Source organism: Arabidopsis thaliana, chromosome 5 (assembly GCF_000001735.4).
Source record: "Arabidopsis thaliana chromosome 5, partial sequence".
NCBI lineage: Eukaryota > Viridiplantae > Streptophyta > Magnoliopsida > Brassicales > Brassicaceae > Arabidopsis > Arabidopsis thaliana.
In genome coordinates, this window is record NC_003076.8 from 11,001,547 (window position 1) to 11,025,064 (window position 23,518).

At 34.6% G+C, this 23,518-nt stretch overlaps 1 protein-coding gene and 5 pseudogenes across 9 annotated transcripts; 3 read left to right on the forward strand and 3 right to left on the reverse strand.

The window, feature by feature from the left end:
- Positions 1-483: 483 nt before the first annotated feature.
- AT5G28970 lies at positions 484-7,751 on the forward strand (annotated as a pseudogene; the record flags this gene model as incomplete). The annotated part of the gene is made up of 22 exons: positions 484-961; positions 1,250-1,737; positions 1,838-1,894; positions 1,980-2,111; positions 2,180-2,329; positions 2,421-2,486; positions 2,624-2,689; positions 2,778-2,879; positions 2,967-3,032; positions 3,130-3,213; positions 3,329-3,412; positions 3,536-3,601; positions 3,690-3,773; positions 3,890-3,994; positions 4,217-4,282; positions 4,421-4,486; positions 4,570-4,677; positions 4,784-5,016; positions 5,097-5,181; positions 5,263-5,591; positions 5,645-5,894; positions 7,398-7,751.
- A 631-nt stretch (positions 7,752-8,382) lies between these two features.
- On the forward strand, positions 8,383-10,646 carry AT5G28980 (annotated as a pseudogene; the record flags this gene model as incomplete). The annotated part of the gene is made up of 5 exons: positions 8,383-8,520; positions 8,610-8,874; positions 8,961-9,063; positions 9,164-9,291; positions 10,216-10,646.
- A 674-nt stretch (positions 10,647-11,320) lies between these two features.
- Positions 11,321-11,962, forward strand: AT5G28990 (annotated as a pseudogene; the record flags this gene model as incomplete). The annotated part of the gene is made up of 1 exon: positions 11,321-11,962.
- A 1,028-nt stretch (positions 11,963-12,990) lies between these two features.
- On the reverse strand, positions 12,991-15,693 carry AT5G28993 (annotated as a pseudogene; the record flags this gene model as incomplete). The annotated part of the gene is made up of 1 exon: positions 12,991-15,693.
- Positions 15,694-18,990: 3,297 nt separating this feature from the next.
- On the reverse strand, positions 18,991-19,242 carry AT5G28996 (annotated as a pseudogene). The gene has a single exon.
- Positions 19,243-20,433: 1,191 nt separating this feature from the next.
- Positions 20,434-23,432, reverse strand: PHL1 (Homeodomain-like superfamily protein). Of its 4 annotated transcripts, none has more exons than NM_180759.4 (8): positions 23,333-23,432; positions 22,114-22,565; positions 21,832-22,027; positions 21,666-21,742; positions 21,514-21,559; positions 21,318-21,378; positions 21,134-21,203; positions 20,434-21,011 (listed from the first exon to the last, which is right to left on the reverse strand). In NM_180759.4, the coding sequence occupies exons 2-8, from the start codon at positions 22,552-22,554 to the stop codon at positions 20,790-20,792; spliced, it is 1,113 nt and encodes a 370-aa protein (NP_851090.1). In that variant the 5' UTR covers positions 22,555-22,565; positions 23,333-23,432; the 3' UTR covers positions 20,434-20,789. The 4 variants fall into 4 exon arrangements, with proteins under 4 accessions (NP_851090.1, NP_568512.3, NP_001078629.1 ...); NM_001085160.2 differs by having other exon boundaries at positions 20,514-21,011; positions 23,152-23,353; NM_122784.5 differs by lacking the exon at positions 23,333-23,432 and having other exon boundaries at positions 22,114-23,319.
- Positions 23,433-23,518: the final 86 nt, after the last annotated feature.

Below are 23,518 nucleotides of genomic sequence, written 5' to 3' on the forward strand. Positions count from 1 at the left end.
AATTAACTGAGAAGAAGAAATCCTCTTCTCGCTGAATGTTTCTACAATTTTTTTTTGAATCGAAAAAGGTTTCCCAATTGTTTGTAGCTAAGCACAGACGTTTGTGGTTTTAGTAGTTTGTACAAATACTCGTTAATCTAATCGTTATCTCTTGAACTGGTTTCTTGCCAATGAACAAGGTCGACATCTCAGGAACCATCTTCTCAGTGGGATTCAAACTTTCCAAATAGACTCTTCGCCACCGATCATTATCCGAGGGGAAGGCTGAACGTATACTCTAGACCAGATATTCTATCCTTTATCAAGAAGGTTTTTGATGGGACAGAGGAATTAGATTTTATACTTCAGTCTTGCTTTGGTCCTTTATTCCATTTGCCAGTTAGTAGGGTTGCGACTTCGGGTAAGGTCATTCATGCCTTGTTATGTAGACAGTTGCTTACTAAGAAAAAGTATGAGTTTTGGACAGTTTTTGGTGGACACCCAATGAGATTTTCACTACTAGAATTTGCTTCCGTGACTGGCTTGCCTTGTGGGGAGTTTCCTGACGAGTATGACCCTGAAAATTCTCCGGTTTATGATGATGGCAAGAAGAGCTACTGGAATGAGTTAATTGGTCCAAACAATACGGTTACATTAGGGGATATATCTGCCATGCTAACCAAGAAACCCAGTAAACTGTCTTCTGACCACAAACTGAAGCTCGCTTTCCTACTCATTGTAGATGGTGTCCTCATAGCATCTAACCAAACCGGTAGGCCTACATTTAAATATGTAGAGATGTTGGCAGATTTAGAGAAATTCCTTTCGTTTCCTTGGGGTAGAGAGTCGTTTATGAAGACGGTTGAAGCGATGACACCCGAGAAACGGATTCTCGCTAAGAGCACCGGTAAAAGACAGCTCACAAACGATCCTATTCAGAATTTGGTGAAGCAACTCCAGCAGATCACATTCCGTCTTAAAGGTTTCCCGCATGCCCTGCAGCTCTTAGCATTTCGAAACATACCTGGAATGGTGGATTTGCTGAAGTTTGACGACACCTCCTTGACAATCCTTCATTGGAAGAATTTAACTCATCCAACATAACTAATTACTCTTCATCAGATTCACTCTTTAGAAAGCAACCTTAAGGTTTTTTTCTAACCCAAAAGTTTTTATATAGTCTCTATAATATTCTCTTTCTATATATCCAGTCTTATTAACTAATAATAACATTCTATTTTTCAACAGAGACCTGTGGATCCGCTTATAGGTGAAGATATTAATGTTGACCAAAGTTGGGCAGAGTGGGATGACGAGCTGAAAGACAGGAAAGTTTCTTACATGAATGGTTTGATACTGACAGCTCATCAATTCAAAAAAAGTGATTGGCCAGGAGGTGATACTACATTGCCATCAATTAAAATCCCAAAGAAGAAGTCTTCTGTTGTTCACAAAAAGCATATTGTGGATCGTAAGAAGAGACTACGGGTGAAGTCTGACCCTCCCAAATCCAAGCATAGGTATTCAACTCGTTTTAATCAAAATGTAAGGCTATCTGATGATGAGAAGTCTAGGTTGCTCGTTGATCTACAAAACAAGATGGAAGAGCTATCAAATCGTGTAATGAAGCTTGAAAAGAAAAGAAAAACTGTCAGATTCAAGCGGTCCAGAAAACCGGCTTTCAGTTTTGTTCCATTTGTTTCTAGTTCAAAGCGCAAGAAGTCATTGGAGGTACCTACTCAATCTCAAGCCTCTGAGGTAATCAAGATTTCAAACAGTTTATAATATTTGAACTTTATCATCTACTTATACATTTTTCAAGTTTTAACGCATAACAAAACTTTTATTTTCCTCATAGAATCCATCTCATTCACACACGATGTCTGATGAACAGAATGAGGATTTTGATATTGAGGTCTGCTGTTTTAACCTTATGTGTTTATTGTTTATTCTGTTACCACATCTATATGTACTTAATCAATTTTTATCACTCTTGCTAGCATCTATCTGAGCAAAAGGATGATTCATGGGATGTTTCTCCTCCTCTTTCCCACCCTTCTATGATAGTCCACGATGATGAATTCAAGAAGTTTCAAGATGAATCCATTGATAGAACAACTTTGACAAACACGGTTAGTGTAATATTTAATTTCCAATATCTCTTTGGTAGAATTGATTACGTCAAAATATTTTGTTTCAGGTGATTACTGATGACCCCATGGATGTCAATCATACTCCACATGAATCACAGGATTCTTATAAGGATGATGCAACAGAGGACAATCCAATTTATGACACTGGTGCCAAAGATCCAAATGACAATGAACCAGATGATGAGGGAAAAATCCAGGTACTTTTATAAATACAAACACAACACATCATACACTTTATTTAACAGTTTATAGGATCTGACACATTTGACTATTCTACTTTACAATCAGTTTGATTCAAGTGCAAACGTAAGCAACAAAAAACAATCACCTCTCGAGGAAAACAATATTATGGAGGTAAGTTAATACATCATTTGGTGCAACACATCGGAAATGGTTGGTGCATCACAGACCGTAAACATAATAATTGCACATCTGCTTAGTTATTATGGACAGGATTTTGTGGATACTTACGAGTGTACTTCAACATTCAGGTCAATTTGGAGGCGGATGAAGCATCTCAATCAGTGGTGGAGCCGCAACCCGATGACCCTATGGAGGTATACATTTTCAACTAGTTCCTTGATTTATTGGACACCGGTGAGGGATGCTTCATCACTCAGTTCTTGTCCAAAAAAACATTTACAGGCCAATTCTCCAGACGGTAATTCTCCACAGGGCAATGCAGCATCTCAGTACATTCTAAAAGATCCAAATGGCCATGAAGCAGATGATGAGGGAAAAATCCAGGTACAAAAATACAAACACAACACATCAAACACTTTATTTTACAGGTTAGAGATTCTGACACAATTGACTACTGTACTTTACAATCAGTTTGATTCAAGTGCAAACCTAAGCCAAAAAAAACAATCTCCTCTCGAGCAAGACAATATTATGGAGGTAAGCTTATATATAAACCAAATTATTGTCAGAACTTTATTAAACCAAATTATTGTCACAGCCCTTAAGACATATCTGTTTGTAATTCATCATGCAGGACACCTTGGAGACGGTTGAAGCTTCTCTTTCAGTGTTCGAGACGCAACCCGAAGTTAAAATTGCCGATGATCCTATGAGGGGGGTAAGCTAATAAATAATTTGTTGGAACACATCGGAGAGGGTTTCTGCATCCCACTCCTTAAACCAAATTAATTTCACAGTCCTTACTTCTTCTTCCTCTGTAATTCATAATTCAGGAAACCTTGGAGACGGTTGAAACTTTTCATTCAGTGTTGGAGACGCAACCCGAAGAAAACATTGACGATGATCATATGACGGAGGTAGGCTAATACATAATTTGATTTAACACATTGGATTTTGTCCTTAATATAAATAATGGCACTTGTGCATAGTTATTGTGGACATGATTTTGTGGATACTTACTAGTGTACTTCAACATTCAGGTCACTTTGGAGTCAGCTGCAATATCTCACTCAGTGGAACTACCGCAACCCGATGACCCTATGGAGGTATACATTTTTAACTAGTTCCTTGCTTTATTTGACACTGGAGAGGGATGCTTCTTCTATCAGATCTTTTCCAAAACAACATTTATAGGCCAATTCTCAACAGGGCAATGCAGCATCTCATTCATTGCTAGAGACTCAACCAGAAGTCAACATCGACAGTGATTCTATGAAGGTATACTGTAACAATCATCATCAAGTTTTATGTGTTGTGGTTCTTGTGTAATTGGACATGATTTTCTTGTTACTTCATAAAATGTAGGCAAAATTTCTTTTATTTATTCTAACTAGCTACATGTCTACATCAACAATCAGGTTACTTTGGAGATGTCTGCATCATCGCATTCAGTGTCGGAGGCTCAACCCGAAGAAAAGATTGGCAATGATCCTATGGAGGTATACATTTCTAACTAGTTTCAGCTAATGATTTACATTCTTTGATTTATTGGAGATTGTAGAGGTTTGATGCATCTCTCAAGCATTATGCAACAAACATTTATAGAAAAATGCTCCCATGTTCACTTTTATAATCGACATGATTTTGTGTATACCTTAACATTTGCAGATAATATTATCTTATGTTTTTCTCACCATCTTTTTGTGTACTTCAACTTTCAGGACACCATGGAGACGCCTCCAGCAGCTCATTCATTGTCTGGGTTTGCAATGTTCTCCAAAAAGAAGGTCATCCTTATGTCTAAACTAAATTAGGCTTGCATGTTCACTTTTATATTGGATTGGAGTTTGTGGATTCGAGATAATTTGCAGGTTATATATTCTTATGTTTTTCTCACCATCTCTTTGTGAACCCTAAACATTCAGGTCACCATGGAGACGGCTGCAGCAATTCATTCAGGAGTTTGTAAAGACAACACTGATCCTATGAAGGTATAACATGTATCATAATTTTCTGGTATGTTTTAATGGACAGCTCTGTTTGGATTGTTTTTAAAATTATCTTCTTATTCCAGGCAATGGTTGTGTTTGGGAAGCCTGTATTTGATACAAGTTCCAAAGATGACAAAGAGCCCCAATCATCTCCCACACATAGTCCCAATATTGTGGGTACAAGGAACGAGGTATTGCGTAACATATACTGACTTTTGTTAATAATGACTAGGGAATGATTTTTCAGTTTTGTAACAGCTTGTCCCTATTGGTCTGATATATTATCTTCCTGTACAGGATAATAACTCAGAACACTCTAACTCACTTGCCCAGGAACCAGATCAATATTTTGAGTTATCTGATTCATCCCCGGCGCATAAAAGAGAAAAACCAAATCTCTCCCAAGCTGAAGCACGTCTCGTAGCCGAGTTCATATCGCAACCAATACTTGAGACACAAGCCCTTTTACCAACACTAAAAAAAGCAGAGTATTCACAGTTTGTCAAAACCCTCTCGAGCTCTCCAAATATGTATGGTTATCATTCATTTTTCCTATTTCCACAACATTTATCATCAAGTTCTTCACTAATGCTGTTTTTTTACCTCATAGTGAACATCTAACCAAGTGTGGATTCCTTATTTCCAACAAATTCTTCGTCAAACTTGCCAAACCTCAGCAATGGGTTTCAACCCTGGTATGTAGTCCACTATATTTACCTTAGTACAAATTAACCTGTTAACAAGAGATACTAATGTGTAAATGTTTTATTTCCTAGCACATGGAGGTTTTGGTGTCATTACTTTCTCGGAGGCTCACAACTACACTTGAGAATCATCGTTCTGCTTTTGTTGATCCATGGTTCACAAGCCATCTACAAGCTAAATTCAGAGCCTTCAACGCTGCGAAGGTGAAATCACGTGTTCGTTGGTCAGAGGACATGCAGCGCTTCATCAAAGGATCCAAAACTGAATGGTTCAAGGACATAGATACAATTTACGCACCCATGATATGGAATGATTGCCACTGGGTTGGTCTTTCAATCAATCTTGGCATATGGAGCGTTGAAATTCTTGACCCAAATCAGACCTCTACGACGACGCTAAGGTAAAAAGATGCATTGAGCCAGTAGTCAATCTTTTGCCCCACCTCATCCAAAGGTACTGTACGCCAGAGTTTTCTCAGAATCACGGTCTTCAACCGTTTGGCTGGAGTCGAATTGATGGTATCTACAAGAATTTGCGGAGTGGTGACTGTGGCCCGGTTGCCATGAAGTTCCTCGAGATCCAGGCAAGTGATAAACTCCCAGATAAAATGGCTGAAATTACTGACAAACACGTCGACGCGTTTAGGCGTCAATATGCCATGGACATATATAAACAATGTGTCTGCCCACTCTATTCATCTAATGTTTCTGACTAGTTATGGAATGCCACCCTACAAATCTGTTGTAATATAAATGTTGATTCCCCCTTCTTTGAATGCTTATAACTCTGGATTCTATAAATATGTTTTTTGTTTTTCTTAACCATATCGATAATCTTATCTCTATATTGATGTTGAATGTTTTAGGGGTTTGTATCATATTATTTGTTTGTTCCATCCATAACCCCATTTTTTTCAAGTGCATCTAACATTTGATATCAGTTCACAATGCGAAGAAAAATAAATAATTTTGCGTATTTTGAACTATTGTTGATTTGGTAAATCATTCGAGCTAATTATGTTTACAAATACGTTAACACTTAATATAAATGTCATCCAGTGATAATGAATTATCCAATCAGACAACCGAATTAATACAGTTATATTGTGGATGGATTCTTATGGATACATTAACAATTATCTTTCTCTTTTACCATGAATGACAAATCTAAAATTCCTTCTACCGGAAATATTGAGATACTGTTGTATAGCGGGAATATTCCCACCATCAGGTTTAAAACTGGGATTATTATGGTTCGAGCATAATTCGGGGACATTATGGTTAGAGCACAATTATAGTTAGAGCATTATTCTTTTTTTTTTTTTTTATTTATCACTTTTATTATGAGAAGATAATTATGGTTAGCTCTCCAGTGTTAGGTATAATTATATACAGTTACTAAAGACCCACGATTTTTTTAAGTTTCTTCCATTCCCCATTCCCACAAAATAATCTTATCTCTATATTGCTGTTGAATGTTGTAGTGGTTTGTATCATATTATTTGTTTGTTCCATCCATAACCCCATTTTTTCAAGAGAAATAAATAATTTTGAGTATTTTGAACTATTGTTGCTTTTATAAATCATTCGAGCTAATTATGTTTACAAATACGTTAAAACTTAATATAAATGTCTAAAAGTCATAGTGAATTATTCAATCAGACAAACGAATTAATACAGTTATGTTGTGGATGGATTCATATGGATATATTAACAATTATCTTTCTCTTTCACCATGAAAGACAAATCTAAAATTCCTTCTACGGGAAATATTGAGATACTGTTGTATAGCGGGAATATTTCCACAATCAGGTTTAAAACTGGGATTATTATGGTTCGAGACAAATCCGGGGACATTATGATTAGAGCACAATTATAGTTAGAGCATTATCCTTTTTTTTTTAGTTTTATTTTTTTTAGTTTTAATTATAATTGTTTATTATAGATAATTATCCAGTGTTGAGCATAATTATATACAGTTACTAAACACTCACGATTTGTTTAAGTTTCTTCCATTCCCCATTCCATCCGTTTCAACTTGAAAACAAAGAAATTATGCTCAAGTTAGCAAAAGACAACAAGAATGAAATACCATCTAGTGTCAAAAAGGTTGTTCAACATAAACAAAACTACTTAGTTTTCTATGTTTTATATTCATTGTAAACAAAAACTTATAGTCTGCATATGTTTGTTTTTTTTTATCTCAGGTTGCTGTTTTTCCTGAAATTTTCATCCCGTCACCAATACTTGCTAAAATTGTTAGCTACGTTGCCAAAGATGGCGTGGATGCTTTGAAACCCTTGGTTATGGCTGGTCCAGCATTTAAGGCTGCAGTGTATTCCAAGGAAACACTGAGTTGTGTCCGCATAGACAAATCTCGTTATTTCATGTGGTGGTCCATGCCGCATTCCATTTATTATCATTTCTTCACAAAATGTCTTGAAGCCAAAAATCTACATGCTTTGAAAGCTGTAATGTACAAACCAATAGCATATGAGAATTTTGCTGCCGAATGCTATAGATCTACCCTATGGGCGGAGCTGTATGGAGAGCATGAATGATACAAATCAAAGAATGGAACAGATAGTCCCAAACTTTGAAAGACAATGTGGTTCCTTTTTCATTTCTGATGTTCTGCTTTTGTTTTTGTTAAAATACATCATTTATACACTATTTAATCCTATGAAAAGTCAAATCCCATCAAATTTGTTCGTTCAGCATAAATGAATTCCAATTGATAATCCTCTAAGGTCATATACGTTTGGTCACCTCGTTATAATAAATTTCAAACGGACATTTCTCTTTGGACTTGTTCTCCTGGACAGAACATATATTTAGCATAACAATTACAGATAAATAACTCGACTATAAACCACAGCAGACGAATTATATATCTAATATTACAAGCACCACCAACTCAATACTTAATATTCTCAAATAAATATGTCATAGAGCATAACGACAACGGATCGTTCAAGTAAGCATCCCTTGGATGTTAAAAGTTACATCTTTTCCTCGCAGACGAACTTACACCGTTTTGGCTTCAATCAGAGGAACACTTTCACTTGCTATAAATACCTCTCCTATACTTGACTCTACCAAGACAACCCAATCGCAAAAGAAAAACACTATCCTCTATTTTCGTTTCCATAATTCTCTGTTTTTCGTTACTCTTCACTTCTCCTTTTCACGATGGTTAAACATCACCACTTGTACGAGTTGTCTCCGATGGTTACTGGTTGGACGATCTGTGTCATGGTTTTGAGGATTTACAAAAAATTTCTTAACCTGAACGCTTTCGAACTACGTCTTGTTTTGGCCGATGAATGGGTAAACAATTTTCCTTAATTTGTTTTGCAATTTGCAGAATTTTTCTTTTTTTCAGTGTATCCCTTACCCCTAAAATGTTGTTTTCACAGGGCACTCAAATAGAAGCAACAATCGGTCCTCGTTTCTCTGCCTTCTACTTTGACAGGATCAAAGAGAATCAATGGAAAACAATAACTACGTTTCTCGTTCGACCTAACTGCGAAGCAATAAAAACAACTCCTCATCAGTTTCGCATTCTATTCATGGATCACACCATTGTCACTTCTTCCACACCAAGAGAAACCGGTTTACTCAACAAGTTCACTCCATTTGACTACATTGTGGATGATGTTGTTGGCAACGATACCTTGGTTGGTAAGTAATAGCTTCTTTATAAACTTCATTCACTTTTTTCAAAACATTACTTTTTTAAAAAGATATCTCCAACATATCTCTTATAGATCTTATCGGGGCACTCGTTAATGTTGGGATTCTGACTAATACCGCAAGTAACGAGAATGATATGGCCGGATTCAAATTGCCGTTCACGATCATGGATAAAAAGTACATTTCTTAAAACCTCAATTTACAGTTTTTTTCAAACATATCATGTTTATACATTTTTATAGTAAGTATATAATCTCATATTTTTACATATTTTCAGCAAGGATACATTGGTATGTGAGGCTTATGGAGAAATTGCAGTGGACTTGGAGAAAAGATTTCGAGCATTTCGCAAGAATAATGTTGTTATTGCTCTTGCTTGGTGGAAGATTCTTAGATTTTATCCAGGTTGTAACTGGTTTAAGATTGTTAACTATGCACCTATATCAACCATGTATCCAGAACCTGATGTTGAGGAAGTTGAAGAAATCAAAATGGTTGTCGACTAATAGAAGATGATTAGAACTATCTCATCTTCTTTTATTTTTTTTCAAAGTTGTAATATTTTTATAAATGATAAGATATATTAATAAAAAAAGTTATTTCTTTGTTCAAAATTTCTCATATGTAATAATTGTAACAAATATTTTATTAAATAGTACAGTAGTAATAAGGTGTATAAATTAAGTGCACCTTACTAACGATCGGTTATATCAAGATTACAATCTTTTTATCAGAAATTAGCAAATTGCTTGAGTTTTAAAAGGAATATAATTGGTGATCTGAAAATATTGTTTCCCAACATATCTAATTTCTCAACATATACTTGTTTACATGACTGATAGGGTGGATTGTTGAAACTTTTAGTTGAAATCCATAAGCAATTACTATCGTGGATTGTTGTTTATGGATAGGTTAATAAATTACTTTCTTGTCTTTTATACCCTAATTATAAACGATGTATTCTCTTACTTTTTTCCGCATCTGATTTTAGTTCCCTCCTCAACATTGAGAAACTGATTTATAGCGGGACAATTTACCACCGATTATAACTTGTTTAATATAACCGCAGAAAAACTTAAACTACTCTTTCCTTAATAATCTATATAAACACCCAACATTCATTAATGTTTTTCCCATTACCCATTTCTTCAGTTAAAACCAAATAACAGAGAAATTATGCAGAAGTTTACGAAGATAAGCAACAATGAAACATCATCTGCCTCAGATGTTAAAATGGTTGTTCGTCCAAACCTAAAGTACTTAGTATTCTACAATTTTAACTACAACTTTAATAAAAATACTAACAATCTCTTTCGTTATTTTCAACAGTTGCTGCTATCCCAGAAGTTTACTTGCTGGCCCCGATGCTTGCTAAAATTGTTAGCTACGTTGCAGAATCTGGTGTTGATTCTTTGAAATCCTTTGTTAAGGCTGGTCTGTTATTTAAAGCGGCAGTCTATTCCAAGGAAACACTAAGTTGTGTCCGCCTTGACAGATCTTGGTATTTTATGTTGGCGTTTCATATGTGTGAGCTCCAGGAAGCAATTGCTATTTTGGATGGTATTAAAGACGTGTTCCCACATGCTGGTCTACTTTACATCATGCTCCATAGTTGCGCTGGATCAATCCCGTGGGAATTTTATAGGATGTACAAGCGAAGGTACTACAAATTTAGTGAAGTCGACTTATTCGCAGATAAGCTAATGTTCCATATCAACGAGGTTGGTCCACGTCGCCAAGGGACATACAAAAATTCCTAGGAGTTTGAGGATTACGGTGAGTGTTGGTCGGACCATCAGAACCTCAATGAGTATGAGGGACAGAGGTGTAACACATGTATTTACTTTTACCTCTCCCAAGAAGTAGCCCTTATTTCATAAGTAAATTTCAGTTCAGTTCTTCTTTTTGTTGTTCACATTTGCGGCAAACTTAAGAATCTATGTTTTTTTTTATGAGAATTTATATATGAAGTTATTATATGTGAAGTTACCTATCGGTTTTTTCATATGTGACGATATTAAATTAAATTAAGTAGTACTTGTCCACTATTTTTCACAATTATAAAGAGAACAAGTCTTCGACCGTTACCTCGTCTCCAACATTTTATGGAACTAATTTTATAACTGCACCCATTCTCCCCACTAAGCTTTATCCCTCTCGAATATAAATATTTTATAGAAACTTTCATTTCCTTTCTCCCTTTATAACCCGTTCTGCTCAATACAAACATTAGAGATTCTCCCCACCCCGCCGATCCAGATCTTCCTCCTCAGTAATACATCCATCCACCTTCCGCTGCCATCGTTGTTGTACCAAATCGTGGACACACTGCAAAACAGGTTTTAGTTCGCAACTAAACAAACAAATATGTTTCCTTTACTTATTCCTTAAATTAATCATTCCTCTAACTTATCATCGACCCTTTTAGCAGAAAATGAAGAATTCCAGGTTATATATTCCGGAACCAATACTTGCTCTAATCGTTAGCTACGTTTCGGAACAAGGAATAGACGCTTTGAAAAATTGGATTAAAGCTGGTCAGGTTGGGAAATTAGCAGCTTTCTCTGACGAAACGCTAACCCGAGTGCGTCTAGACAAAAGCCCACACTTCATCTACATGTCTTCCTCTAACTCTCTTTATTTCTCTTTCTACTCCAATTGTCTAGAAAAAAGGAACCCCTACGCATTGTATCTCCATAGCTTGAGTCTCGGATTTCGCTGCCTCGACCTGTGTGGAGCCATTTCAATTTTGAGTACCTGTAAAGATAGATTTCCTTTAGCCAAACTACTCAACATTGCTCTAAACCGTTCCGCAGGTATCGAAGTCATTGATGATTTCAATAGTTTCAATCGCGAGAACAAGTGTTTCTTTGATGTATCCTTGATGGCAAACAAGCTTATCGGCCACATTTCTGCTTCGGAACCTAAATGTTTCGGATCTTACGCCGAGACCTTTCTTTACGAGGAATATCCTGACTGCTGGCTAATACATGAGCTTAACAATGAATTTAACGGAGAAAGATGTTCACAATGCCTCTACTTCTACCTCTTCCGAGACATCCTTCTGCTTTCCTAGTTTAGTAAGATACACATCCTGTTCCAGCTTTATTATGTTTTCATCTTTCACGTTTATCTTTCGTTTAGTCTAATGTGTTTGGTTTTTCGTAATCTCTACTAATTCGAATCCGAGTCTAATCACACGTAATTAAGACCCCTTGTAATTATTCACATGTTAGTAAATCCTATTTTACCAGTTTCTGATACAACTCCTTCTCTTACATAGTAGCCAAAAGATAATAAAAAATTGGATAGTTCTATCTGTATACAATTACGTTGAATAGAGATTTGTATCATAAAATATATTAATAATTGGCGCAATCAAGCTTTACTTTGATTCAAATCAACAAAAATACCTTTAATCATTACATATACTAATGACTATACAAAAAATAATCTAAAAAAACAACTACAATTACTCAAAATGGATTATAACTACTTTTCCTGTTAAAACATCATCTCCATATGGATAAGAGTTTATGGATAGTTAAACGGGATTGCACAGATTTGCGGTTTAGCAAGATATGCTAATTATAGACTATTTTAACACAATAAATAAACATAAATACTTATATTTGGTACATCAAGAACTAGGTTTACAGAAACGGAAAAACATTTATGGGAATGTCTTACAATAAGAACTGAAATATTTTACAAAAACATGGCAACTAGTTAAAGTTCATACATTTATTAACAACTTAAATTCAAAAATACAATTTCTCATTGGATTACATCAACTTGTCCTGTAATGACCCAATCTAAAAAAAAAAAACTACAAGTACTCAAAATGGATTAGAACTACTTTACCTCTTAAAAAAACATCTCCATATGGATACGTCTTTATGGATAAGTAAACGGTATTGCAGAGGTTTGCGATACCATCAGGATATGTTTCAGCAATAACTAATTATAAGAACTGAAATATTTTACAAAAAACATAGCAACTAGTTTTACAAAAAGAACTGAAATATTTTACAAAAACATAGCAACTAGTTAAAGATCACACATATAATAACAACTAAAATTCGAAAACACAATTTCTCAAATTGGATTAGAACAACTTGTCCTGTTATGACCCAATCCTTTGCAGCGTGAGCACCTGTTCTGCTGCGTCCTTCCTGTCTTAGGTTTCTACGTTTACCATGTTAACCAACATGTTGCATTAGTTTGGTTAGTTTTTCAAAAGCTTAGACAATGTACGAGATTTACAAAATATTTATCTAACCTTATATTCCCCTGTTGATGGTATGCTTGCTACCTTAGGCCTCCCTGATGGTCTCCGAGTATATGGTGGAAGCATGGAACGGTGTGGGAGCTCTTCGGGTATGTCTTCTTCTTTGCCATTTGCTTCAGGGAATACTGCTCCTTTGTAACTCGCAACCCATGAGTGTGGTTTGAAATAATCATCAACTAAAGCCTTGTACGAGAGGTTAATGCTATTGGCAGCCACCAAAGCATGACCACATGGTATCTTCAGTTTATCATATCTCTTGCAGGTGCACTGCTTCTTTTCTAGATCAACAAAATTGCTACCACCTAGCTTCCCAACTACCTCGTAGCTCCAGCTGGTTACCCTCCCAACCTTGCTTCCACTTGATGTTGTCAAGTTATTTGAAATTTGCTTGTCAACCTCCGGAGGTACTGGACCTGAATGTGCTTGTGACTTCTTCCGACGCGCGTTGAACCAACATGTCATCATAGACCTAATAAATCTTAGCAATTCCACAATATGTGACGATCTCCCCTTGAACAACGCCTTGTTTAACGTTTCAGCAATATTGCTAGTCATCAGATTGAAACGCTGGCCAGGGAAATATAGCCTTGTCCAATGAGCCATCCCTACGTCGTGTAGATACTTTATGCAAAGGGGGTTAATGGCATTAATCTGATTATAAAGCGTTTTAAACTTTCCACTCGTAAACTCATATCCAGCGTTTTTCACTAACTGCGTCAATCCTCTGTTCTTGAACCTTGCTTGTATATTCCTACATAGGTGAATAATACATGCACCATGATGTGCTTGCGGAAATACCTTCTTCACCCCTACCTTTATCGATTCGTGCCTATCTGATAATATAGTGAGTGTGTTGATGTCAGCTATTATCCTCTCCAACTTTGTAAAGAACCAAGTCCATTCATCATCGTTCTCGCTATCCACCACAGCAAATGCGAGTGGATACACTTGGAAGTTTGCATCTTGACCACTTGCTGTGAGTAAAACCCCCTTGTATTTTCCTTTCAAATGTGTTCCATCCACAACCAAAACCCTTCTCAGATGCTTAAAAACTTGTATTGAAGCCCCAAAAGCTAAAAACATATATAAAAACCTCTCTTTCCTTTCATCTTCAATATCAGGTTCGGTTTCTATATGTGTTATCGTCCCTGGATTTGTTAACTTCAGAAGATGCAAATATTCAGCCAAATTGCTATAAGACTCTTCATCACTCCCGCCAACATCTATTAAAGCTGATTCCCTAGCTCTCCAACACTTTTTGTATGACGCAGAAACCCTCAAATCTTCTAGTACAAGTTGCTGAAGATCCATCGGAACAGGACCAGCAGAAGCTTCACTGTATTTTGCCTTAAATACAGATGCAATCACCTTTGACGTTGCTCTCTTCATGTACTGCCTTCTAGTCTCAACTGAACATGTGTGTTGAAGCTGCGCTTTCTTAATTTCATAGTAACTTGTGCCATTCATTACAGTTGCCAATATTCTCCAATCACATTTCTCATCTGAGCAATTCCATTTTGTTCTCGTTTGCTTGAAATGAAACTGATTCTTTATCGCAAATATAGCCAATCCTATTTGGCAATCTTCTTTGCTCGCATACACTTTTCCCTGGTATATACCTTTACCATCATCATCAATGTCCAAATCAGGTAAGTTATCAATTTCATACTCGATGTCCTCAAACAAAGGTGGGATGTCAAACTCTTCGTCATCCACTTCCTCCAACTTTTTGACCTCATTCCTCGTTCCCTGAGAGCTTCCAACTCCACCGACCATCTTTCCTTTCATAACTTGTGGGGTCTTTTTTGTATGCTCTATCTTTATACTTTCGCCAGCCCCATTCACATATATAGCGTGATCAAAGACTCCGCTGCCAGTACAGAAAACCACTTCATCCGGATTGGAGCCCACAACCTTATTGTTAGACCCGTACCTTACATCTAAACCTCCTGTTGCCATCAACTCATTAGCATTGGAGCCACCATAATCATCTGTTAGGAAATTTGACCAAAACTCCTTATCATAACCGCCACAGGGCATACTATCTTCAGGTTTTTCCGTGACTGCTTCAACTTCCTCTGTATCGTTATCAACGAAAAACAACTTTTCAACATCATTGTTAAAACCTTCGTTATCAGTATCATTCCGTGACGATTTATGCCCACTGTTACTTCCTATGTTTGCTTCTGCTTGTTCCAATTCCTCCATGAATTCGTCATCACGAGGAGTCAACACAATTGTAGGAGTTTTTGAACCCACAGACGATATATCGCGAACAGCTGTGACACCACTTTTAGGCGTTTTTGAACCACACTCTTCCTCCAAATTGCTTTGACGCGGTCGTTTAGTGCTACTATCTCCTCGTGTATCAAAACTTTGTAAATCTTCCTCCATTTCTTCAAACTTCACAAACAAATTAAGACCTCTGTTTTCTCTAAGTGCACTTAGATAGTACAGAAGGCCAACCTCGCTTGTAACCAAAACTGGAGGAGTCTTCTCCTTTGTTGTGAACATATCCAAAACCGGTTAACTAATTGATTGATCATATTGGACACTCAACAATACACAAGTATGAAACACTCATCAATTGTACATGTTTTTTTTTTTGACTTATTGGACATTATATTGTGGACATAATATTGTGGATATATAGAAAACAATCAGTATAATGAAAAGTTAAAAATCAGTAAACAAAAAAGAAAACAAACCAAAAACCATAAAACATTGTGGAAAAAATTTTAAATAATCAAAAAAAATCTTCAATTCATTGTTTGCATTATACACTCACAGAGGTGCAAGTAGAGCTGAACATTTTGGGAGAAGCATCAATATGATAGAAGACAAAATTATTTGGAATCCTCTTTTTTATATTTTTTACTAACATGGTTAGAAGCATCAACATCACTAACCAATATAAATCATGGTTTACTTTTTTATATTTTTTGGGTTTGTCTAAAAAGTCCAAGAAGGAAATAAGGTCAAAAACATGAAAGATATAATTTACATCCCTTTACATCAAACATAATCAATATAACAGTTTAAACATTCGACGATACTGGACAATTATCAGTGAACAAATATGATAAAATAGTTGGACATACAGAAGTGGACATTAATATTTTGCAGTTTATCTTTTATTGGACTTGATATGTTGGATACTAGTTTAGTTGCAGAAACAATTTCTTAAATTTTTTTCATACGAGTTTCTTGTTTAATGGTGATCAAGTCAAACCCCAGCATGGACTCTACTAAGGTTGATACGATTTATCATATTTTATGAACGCAACTGGAATTTTCTAGCCCATTATGATTTAGATGCTTTATGTACATAGTTATCTTTATATTTTTCCTGCAAACGATGCATAACGCATTAGAAATGGCAACAATCACCTTTTTCATGGTAAAGCAACCAAGAAAATTACCTGAAACAATTGTTTAATCATCAATGTCAAGTTATCAACAAAAAACACTTCATTTCATGTTTCAGTGGGTAAAGCAACCAGGAAAGTTACCTGAAACAATTCTTTAATCAACTCATGTGATGATATAAAGCCGACTAAAGTCTGGGTGTTGGAAGGAAACAACAATATCGAGCAACAAAATATCTCTACCCGCCACTCTAGTTATTCTAAACCTTTCAGATATCTACAACTTCCATCATATTAAGATTTTCAAAGTCTGTAAAAAAATGGCTATTGCAGGCCGATACTAATTTAGGGGGAGATTCCTAATCGACTTCTATGTCATCTCTCCAATCACAGTGGCGGTTAATTCGCTGCAAAAAACATCGTCACAATGCCTTGGTTAAGGCGGAGGCAACTCAATTTAAATTGTTTCAGAGGTTTTGTTTGAAGGGAGAGAGATCGTTGCACAGTAATATTAACCAATTCAAGAAACAGTGACCCGGAGATTCCGAGACTTTCCATAGTAATTGCTTGGTCGGAAAAATTAACAACCATCGACATTGATATTGTGAGATAATTTAAGTCGGCGAAGGTAACTTCCTTTTCTCATCTGTAAATATCAACTGTCGATATATTAGAAGGGAACCAAATCAAAACAAAACCTTTCTAACCGGTTAAGTAAATTTTTGATTTAGATGGGTGGGGATATAATTGTCCATTTATTTTTCAAAAACAAGGAAAAGTGCCTTGTACGTGAGAAGTGCCTCAAAAGGAATAAAAGTTTGTACAAGTGCCTAAACATGTCCAATTCCCATAATATTACATATATTTAAATCTGAAAATATAAATTATTAATTTGTAGAATTTCAAAGAATATTGAAGTTTTTTTTGGACTTTTAAATGAATCTAAAAATTCAGAATCTAGGATTCAAGAAATGTTTAAAGATTTTAGAAACTTTTTAGTTATTTTGATTTCTTGCAAACATTTAATTATTCAAAAATCAAAACTAAAAAAGTAATCCAGCCCAATAATGATGGATCGACAAAAGATCCATCATAGATGCATCTGATTCAGCCAGACCCAATTATTACTTCATATGTATTTGAGACAAAAATAGAAATATAAACCCGGACCAATTAATTGGACCGGTCCGACCAGCCACACAATGAAAATATCAGAGGGTGTCTGGACTAGTTATCGAAATCATTTTATCACTAGATATTGACCCGCGGTACACCGCGGATTGATTATTTACAATAGAAATTATATTATCTTTTTTAATTCTACATCATCTATATTTAAATAATCAAGTTATATTTTGAATTTCTCATCTTACTTTTTATATCTATTTATTTTTGATATTATATTTGTATTTCTTTGGTTTGATTTTGTTTAATTAAGGAAATCTGTTTATTATACGCATCATTATATAGGGTGTGTATTTTTTTGGTGTGTTATTACGTGTTTGTTATATAGTATTTTTTTTTGTTAAAAATAAAAGTATTTCGCTTAAAATAGTTTTCTTAACTAATATATAAGTGTTTATTTTTATGGTGTGTTATTACGTGTTTTTAAAATATTAATAACATATGGCTATGATCCATTGTGTACTGCGGGTTACTTTTTTGTAACTATAATTTTTAAAATTTTAAGTTGTATTTTTTGTTACTATTTTTTTTTAGTGTTTAAAATTGTATAATCGGATTTTGATTGTATATTTTAGGACTTTATATGTGGTATGCCGCCTCATATTTAGGCTAACTCAAACCCATCCCACCATATAACCTCGTCCCTTGAAATTTAACATAATTTTGTTATTTTTATTTTTAGTAGTACTTTTATTTTACATGTAATTTGAGTCAATATAAAATTTTGCTTTCAAATGGTTTTTATCGTATAAAAATTTATTTTTTCTAGAGTTCAAATATTATTAATATTACAAACTTTTTATAGAATCTAAATATTATGGATATCAACATATTAAGTGGTACTCTGCGGGTTGATTCTTTTCCTTTTATTTTATAATTTATAAATTTTTGATTTTGTAAACTATAAAATATATGATATTTAATAAGATGTAGCTCTTATAGTTATATTATAGTATTATTCGGCATTTACTATATAGCTAAATATTTATATGAATAAGATTAATGTTATTAAGTTACCATCATAAAGTTCAAAATTAAGTAAGTTTAACTAAATTGTAAAATAACTTAAAGTGCATGCAAACAAAAAATGTGGTATAGGATTTAACCCGTGGTGTAAAATAAAATAAAATTTGAAAACTAAATGAAATGATAAAATAATTTTTTTTACCAAAGTTATTTGGGAGAATCTAGAAAGAAGAAAGTTATTTGGGAAATTTGGATATAGAGGACTTTTGTTTTTCAATTTCCCTTAATCATAAACTAAAATAAAATGAAATTACAAACTTTAGTTTTTAAGGATTAAGAATACTCACTTTCCCCACCAAAGCTCATCCTCAGTAGTTGCATCTTTAATAATACGCTTATCTCTCGATCAGTCTTAGCACCAGAAAGCGTCGCCAAAGCTCCATTAGAAATGATAAACGAACCTTTCTCATACTTAATAGCTTGCTCATAAAGCTTAACAAACAACAAAATCACAAACTCAATCTATTAAATTTGTCTCACAAGCATTGATAAATATTCTGTATAGCAAAACATATCTAGAGCTATGAATAAGAAATACCTTGCTATATGAGAATTATGAGGGATAATTTAGACTGAGGCAAATTGGTTGTGGTAATTGTTTGATATGAGATGGTTATTTATAGACGATAATCTTAAGGTTTTGGTTGCATCTGTTTGACGGTTTGAGAATATTTTGGAGAGCAAGTAGAAAAATCATAGATACAAATCAAAAATTAGAATGATACTCACATGTTTAAGGGAAGATTGCGAATCATTATATAACAATAAAAATATTTTTGTTAACACATTTACGTTAGAATGTTCTAGATATTTTAGTTTAGGTAATATTCTGATATTCGAATATCTTGAGAATATATGCTTGTTGTTAGATTACAAATCTAAACAAAAACAATACGCAAGTGTTAATGTGGTTTCCTTTTTTGTAGAGAAATCTTGTCAAAAAATATATTAACAACGATTGATGAAAATTAAGGAAAATTTGAACTCAAAATTTGAAAAAATATAAATTAGCTATGGAAGATGTTAAAGATTACCATTTTTGTAGGAAAGAACTCGATCACATTTATGTTTATTGTTAGCATTCGAATTATTTCATTTTTGGCAATAAATCTTTAATGTCATAACTAAAAACCATTAGAATAAATTATTTTTTATTAGCATTAAATTAAAACGTGAATAAAATTAATTTATTCTTATTAAATATTGATTTGTTAGAACAATATATCAATTTATAGAGTTTTTTAGATATGGCATTAAAATATTATTACGGTTTATTCTAGAATTCTATTTGATTTGAAAATAGTTTTTTGTTATAACTACATATACGATTTATATATTTTCAAATCAAAAACAAAATTTTGTATAAATATTTTTAGGAATAAAGCCAATTAAGAACAAAAATACAGATTTCTCTAGTATATTGTATGTTTATTTGAGGTAACAAAAATTAATGCATAGTTACTTACCGGATTTTGTGTTGCAATTGATAAAAGAAGAATAAATTTTGGTAAGATATCATTAGCATTTAAAACTAAAATTATTTTCGAATCAAGTAATTGTAAATATGGTTAGTTATGATTGATTTCCGGATTTTGTTAATTAGGATTTTAGCATTAATGAATTCGGTATAGTTTTAGGGATTGATTTGTGCAATTTATTAGGGTAGTAATTAACAATATCTATGTTTAGGTAAGTAGTTAGTGCAATATCTTAATTGTTAATCAAAAATTTGGTCATTGTCCTAAAGAAAATATCTTGTCTGATTGATTTTGTAGGGACTAAACATACAATATCAAAAATTGAAAAAGGATTTTTCGACACAAATCGTCCCCAAAAATGTATATGTAGATATACACAATTAGTCTTTACTCTTTAGTTAGTGTTGCAGCCATGCAAGGCCAAATCAACTGCTTCTAAACTAGAACAATACAGAGCTAAGAAAGAAACAGATTCTTTTAACAAAACTGGAGTTGGTTTCCACAATTAATTCCCAATAAACATGTTTCGTCAAACGAGATCAAATTAAACATGCTTTAATCTTCTCTGACACGTTTCCTTGATGCTGAAGCAGATTCATTTTGGTCCCCTGTTAGTGTCTCAAGACCAACTTCAACTTCTGCAAATGAACCATTGCATTGCTTTGGTGATGCTTCTGAAGAAGAGCTCTTGTTGTCTTGTATCTTTTGTTGTTTCTCGAACATCATCTGTAGGTACCGGCCCTGTTTTTCAATCTGTAACTGCAGTGACCGTTGGATCTGGCATATGGTTTAGACAAAATCAGATAATACTCATGATATTCACAACTACTACTCTATCTAAGTTCGAAATCAGGTAAAGAAGGATAGTTTTTTAGCAGTTAGGCATGTAAAATCATTACCTCGAGCTGCTCGTGGAGACGTTTCTGCACTTCCATTTGTAACCGTAGAGCTTGTGTGATCTCAACGCTCCTGGAAAAGAAATAGTAACATAATCATCTAGCAAAATATACATACAAGAATATCTGAAGAATACGAAGAAAGATTACTGGTTTGTTATGCAGTCAGAAGACTGAAGATTCTTACGTTTTCATGTCAAGAGATTTGATATCTTCAATAGATGTCATCTTCTTCTCTTGAGGTTCTCCTGTGCAAGAAATAAATAAAGTTCATACATTCGTAAGCTGTTTGTCGAGAGTTTAGGTTCTTCTAGAGAGTGACCAATACTTTAAAGCTTAGAAAAAGTGCAGTAGTATTATGTTAAAGTATTTTAACTCCTTACCTGTAACTTCCGAAGTCTCCGGTTTATACCTTGCCGTTCTATATTTCTGTAGAAAAGAAGTTCAACAGAAAGACGGTGAGAAATGAGAAATTAGCTTAGCAGAGAAGCAGTATGAGATACAATAACAAAATAGTATATGGATAAGAACAAACCTGCAAATGGCTTTTTACATGATAAATGGTCAAGCCAGGGTTATTCAAGAGCTTCAAAACAGCCTTAGGGGTGGCTCCTATGATGGAAATTATAGAAGAATCAGTGTACGGTTAACATCCTTGAGCAATTATTTTCAGGAACAATAGAAGGAGAAAGCTTACGCACGTTCACTACCACCAAGCTGATTAACAGCTTCAACGAATGCCTCGTGAAGTTCTGGTGTCCAACGCATACGTTGTTTAGATGTTGCTACACTAGATGATGAGTTTCTGCCGCTGAGCTGGTCCTCTGATGAAACCATCTGTTGCTGCTGGTTAGCTGTTATATCTAGCCTTGGTACATCCAAAAATGGTGTAGGTATCTGATACCAATTATGCAAAACACTGATTAAATAACATAAGGACAACCAACAAACATAGAGACCATATATGGCTAGAGAAACTGAACCTCTGAATTTGGATTGTGGGAACTTGAATCTCCAAGAAGTTCAGACCAATTTGGCTCAGAACCATCGTCAACAGAAATCAGCTGATCTGCCCAATCTTGCCATTCACTTTTCTTATGAAGTTCCACGGATGAGTCCACCCTTACTCCACTACTCTCTGCTTGTAGATTCTGAACAGGAACATGATCAGAGAAATCAAAGAACTCATGAAGTGGATCTATGAACTCTTGAGGGTGATGATTAATCAACGAGGATTGAGCTATCAAAGGACAATCCTGCATAGCCAATCTGTCTCTAGGCACGGTGGAAACAGGTGGCTGGTTTTGCAAATTCCTTCCATGAGGCAAGACAGCTGAAACATTGCAGTATCCAGAGGAAGAAGGAAACAAATAACCACCAGAATTGCCACCAGAGACCGACTGACACGGTACAGGGTTATTCATCAGTTCCTGACCTGATGAAACCCAAAAAGAGTTAGGCAACTTGTGGTATCTGTCTTCTACACTAGTATGAAGAGCTGAATAAGATGAAGACATAGCGGTCGAATATCCGAAATCATTAGCCAGAGTCATAGCACAAGAGCAGTTTTGCAAAACACCACACAGTATCCTAATTCAGAGTGTTGAATGGCAACGAGAAATGAGACACTAATACACAGAATATAACTTTATGCAAAGGAGATGAACCATTGAATCAATTCCCTTACTATCTAGTCAAAAGAAACAATCTCTCAAGAATATTTCTAACGTTTTTGTTTTGCTCTAGATCACAAACTCTACATGGAGAAGCATCTACATGTGGATAGTGAAAGGACATTACATAAAGGATATGGAATCAGTACTCAGAGAATGAAATTTATGTCCACTTAGGCAAAGTTAAATATGGCTTTTGATGAAACCAAAGAGACGTGTTAAAGAAGAAGCTACCATGAACAGAATCAAATTCAATAAAAACTAAAACTTTACAATCCTAAAGACAATTCTAGGATCCAAAGCTAAATGGGGTTTAACATCATCACAAAGTCAACATAAAAATCAAACCTTTTGATAGAAACTTCAAATCATAAATTAGGATCAGAGAAACTAAAAGCTGTGAACTTTGAAATCAAATCACACAAAATCAGCTAATCCAGTGCTTAATTCGATGTTTAAACTAAAACCCTGATTGAGAATGATAAAACCCTAATCAAAGAGTAAATGGAATCGTCGAAAAGAATCTTACTTGACTCAGAGAACACAGGGCCCTGATGAATGATTATTGATTGATCAAAGAACACTTTTTTGTTTTGTTTTCCTAAACTATCGTTTTTACGTCTCTGTTGTTTCCAGCTTTTGTTTTTTCCTTTAATTTATCAAGACCGTTAGATTTTAACACGTGTATTTTATCAACGACTGAGATTTTTGTTGA

Bases quoted from the DNA above. Each gene is read 5' to 3' on its own strand.
- PHL1 (NM_122784.5), bottom strand. From the start codon at position 22,683: ATGACTCTGGCTAATGATTTCGGATATTCGACCGCTATGTCTTCATCT. The intron at 21,743-21,831 runs GTGCGTAAGCTT...TTTCCATCATAG, and splicing joins TCAGCTTGGTGGTAGTGAAC to GAGCCACCCCTAAGGCTGTT. The intron at 21,204-21,317 runs GTAAGAATCTTC...TTTCTTTTCCAG, and splicing joins AAATCTCTTGACATGAAAAC to GAGCGTTGAGATCACACAAG.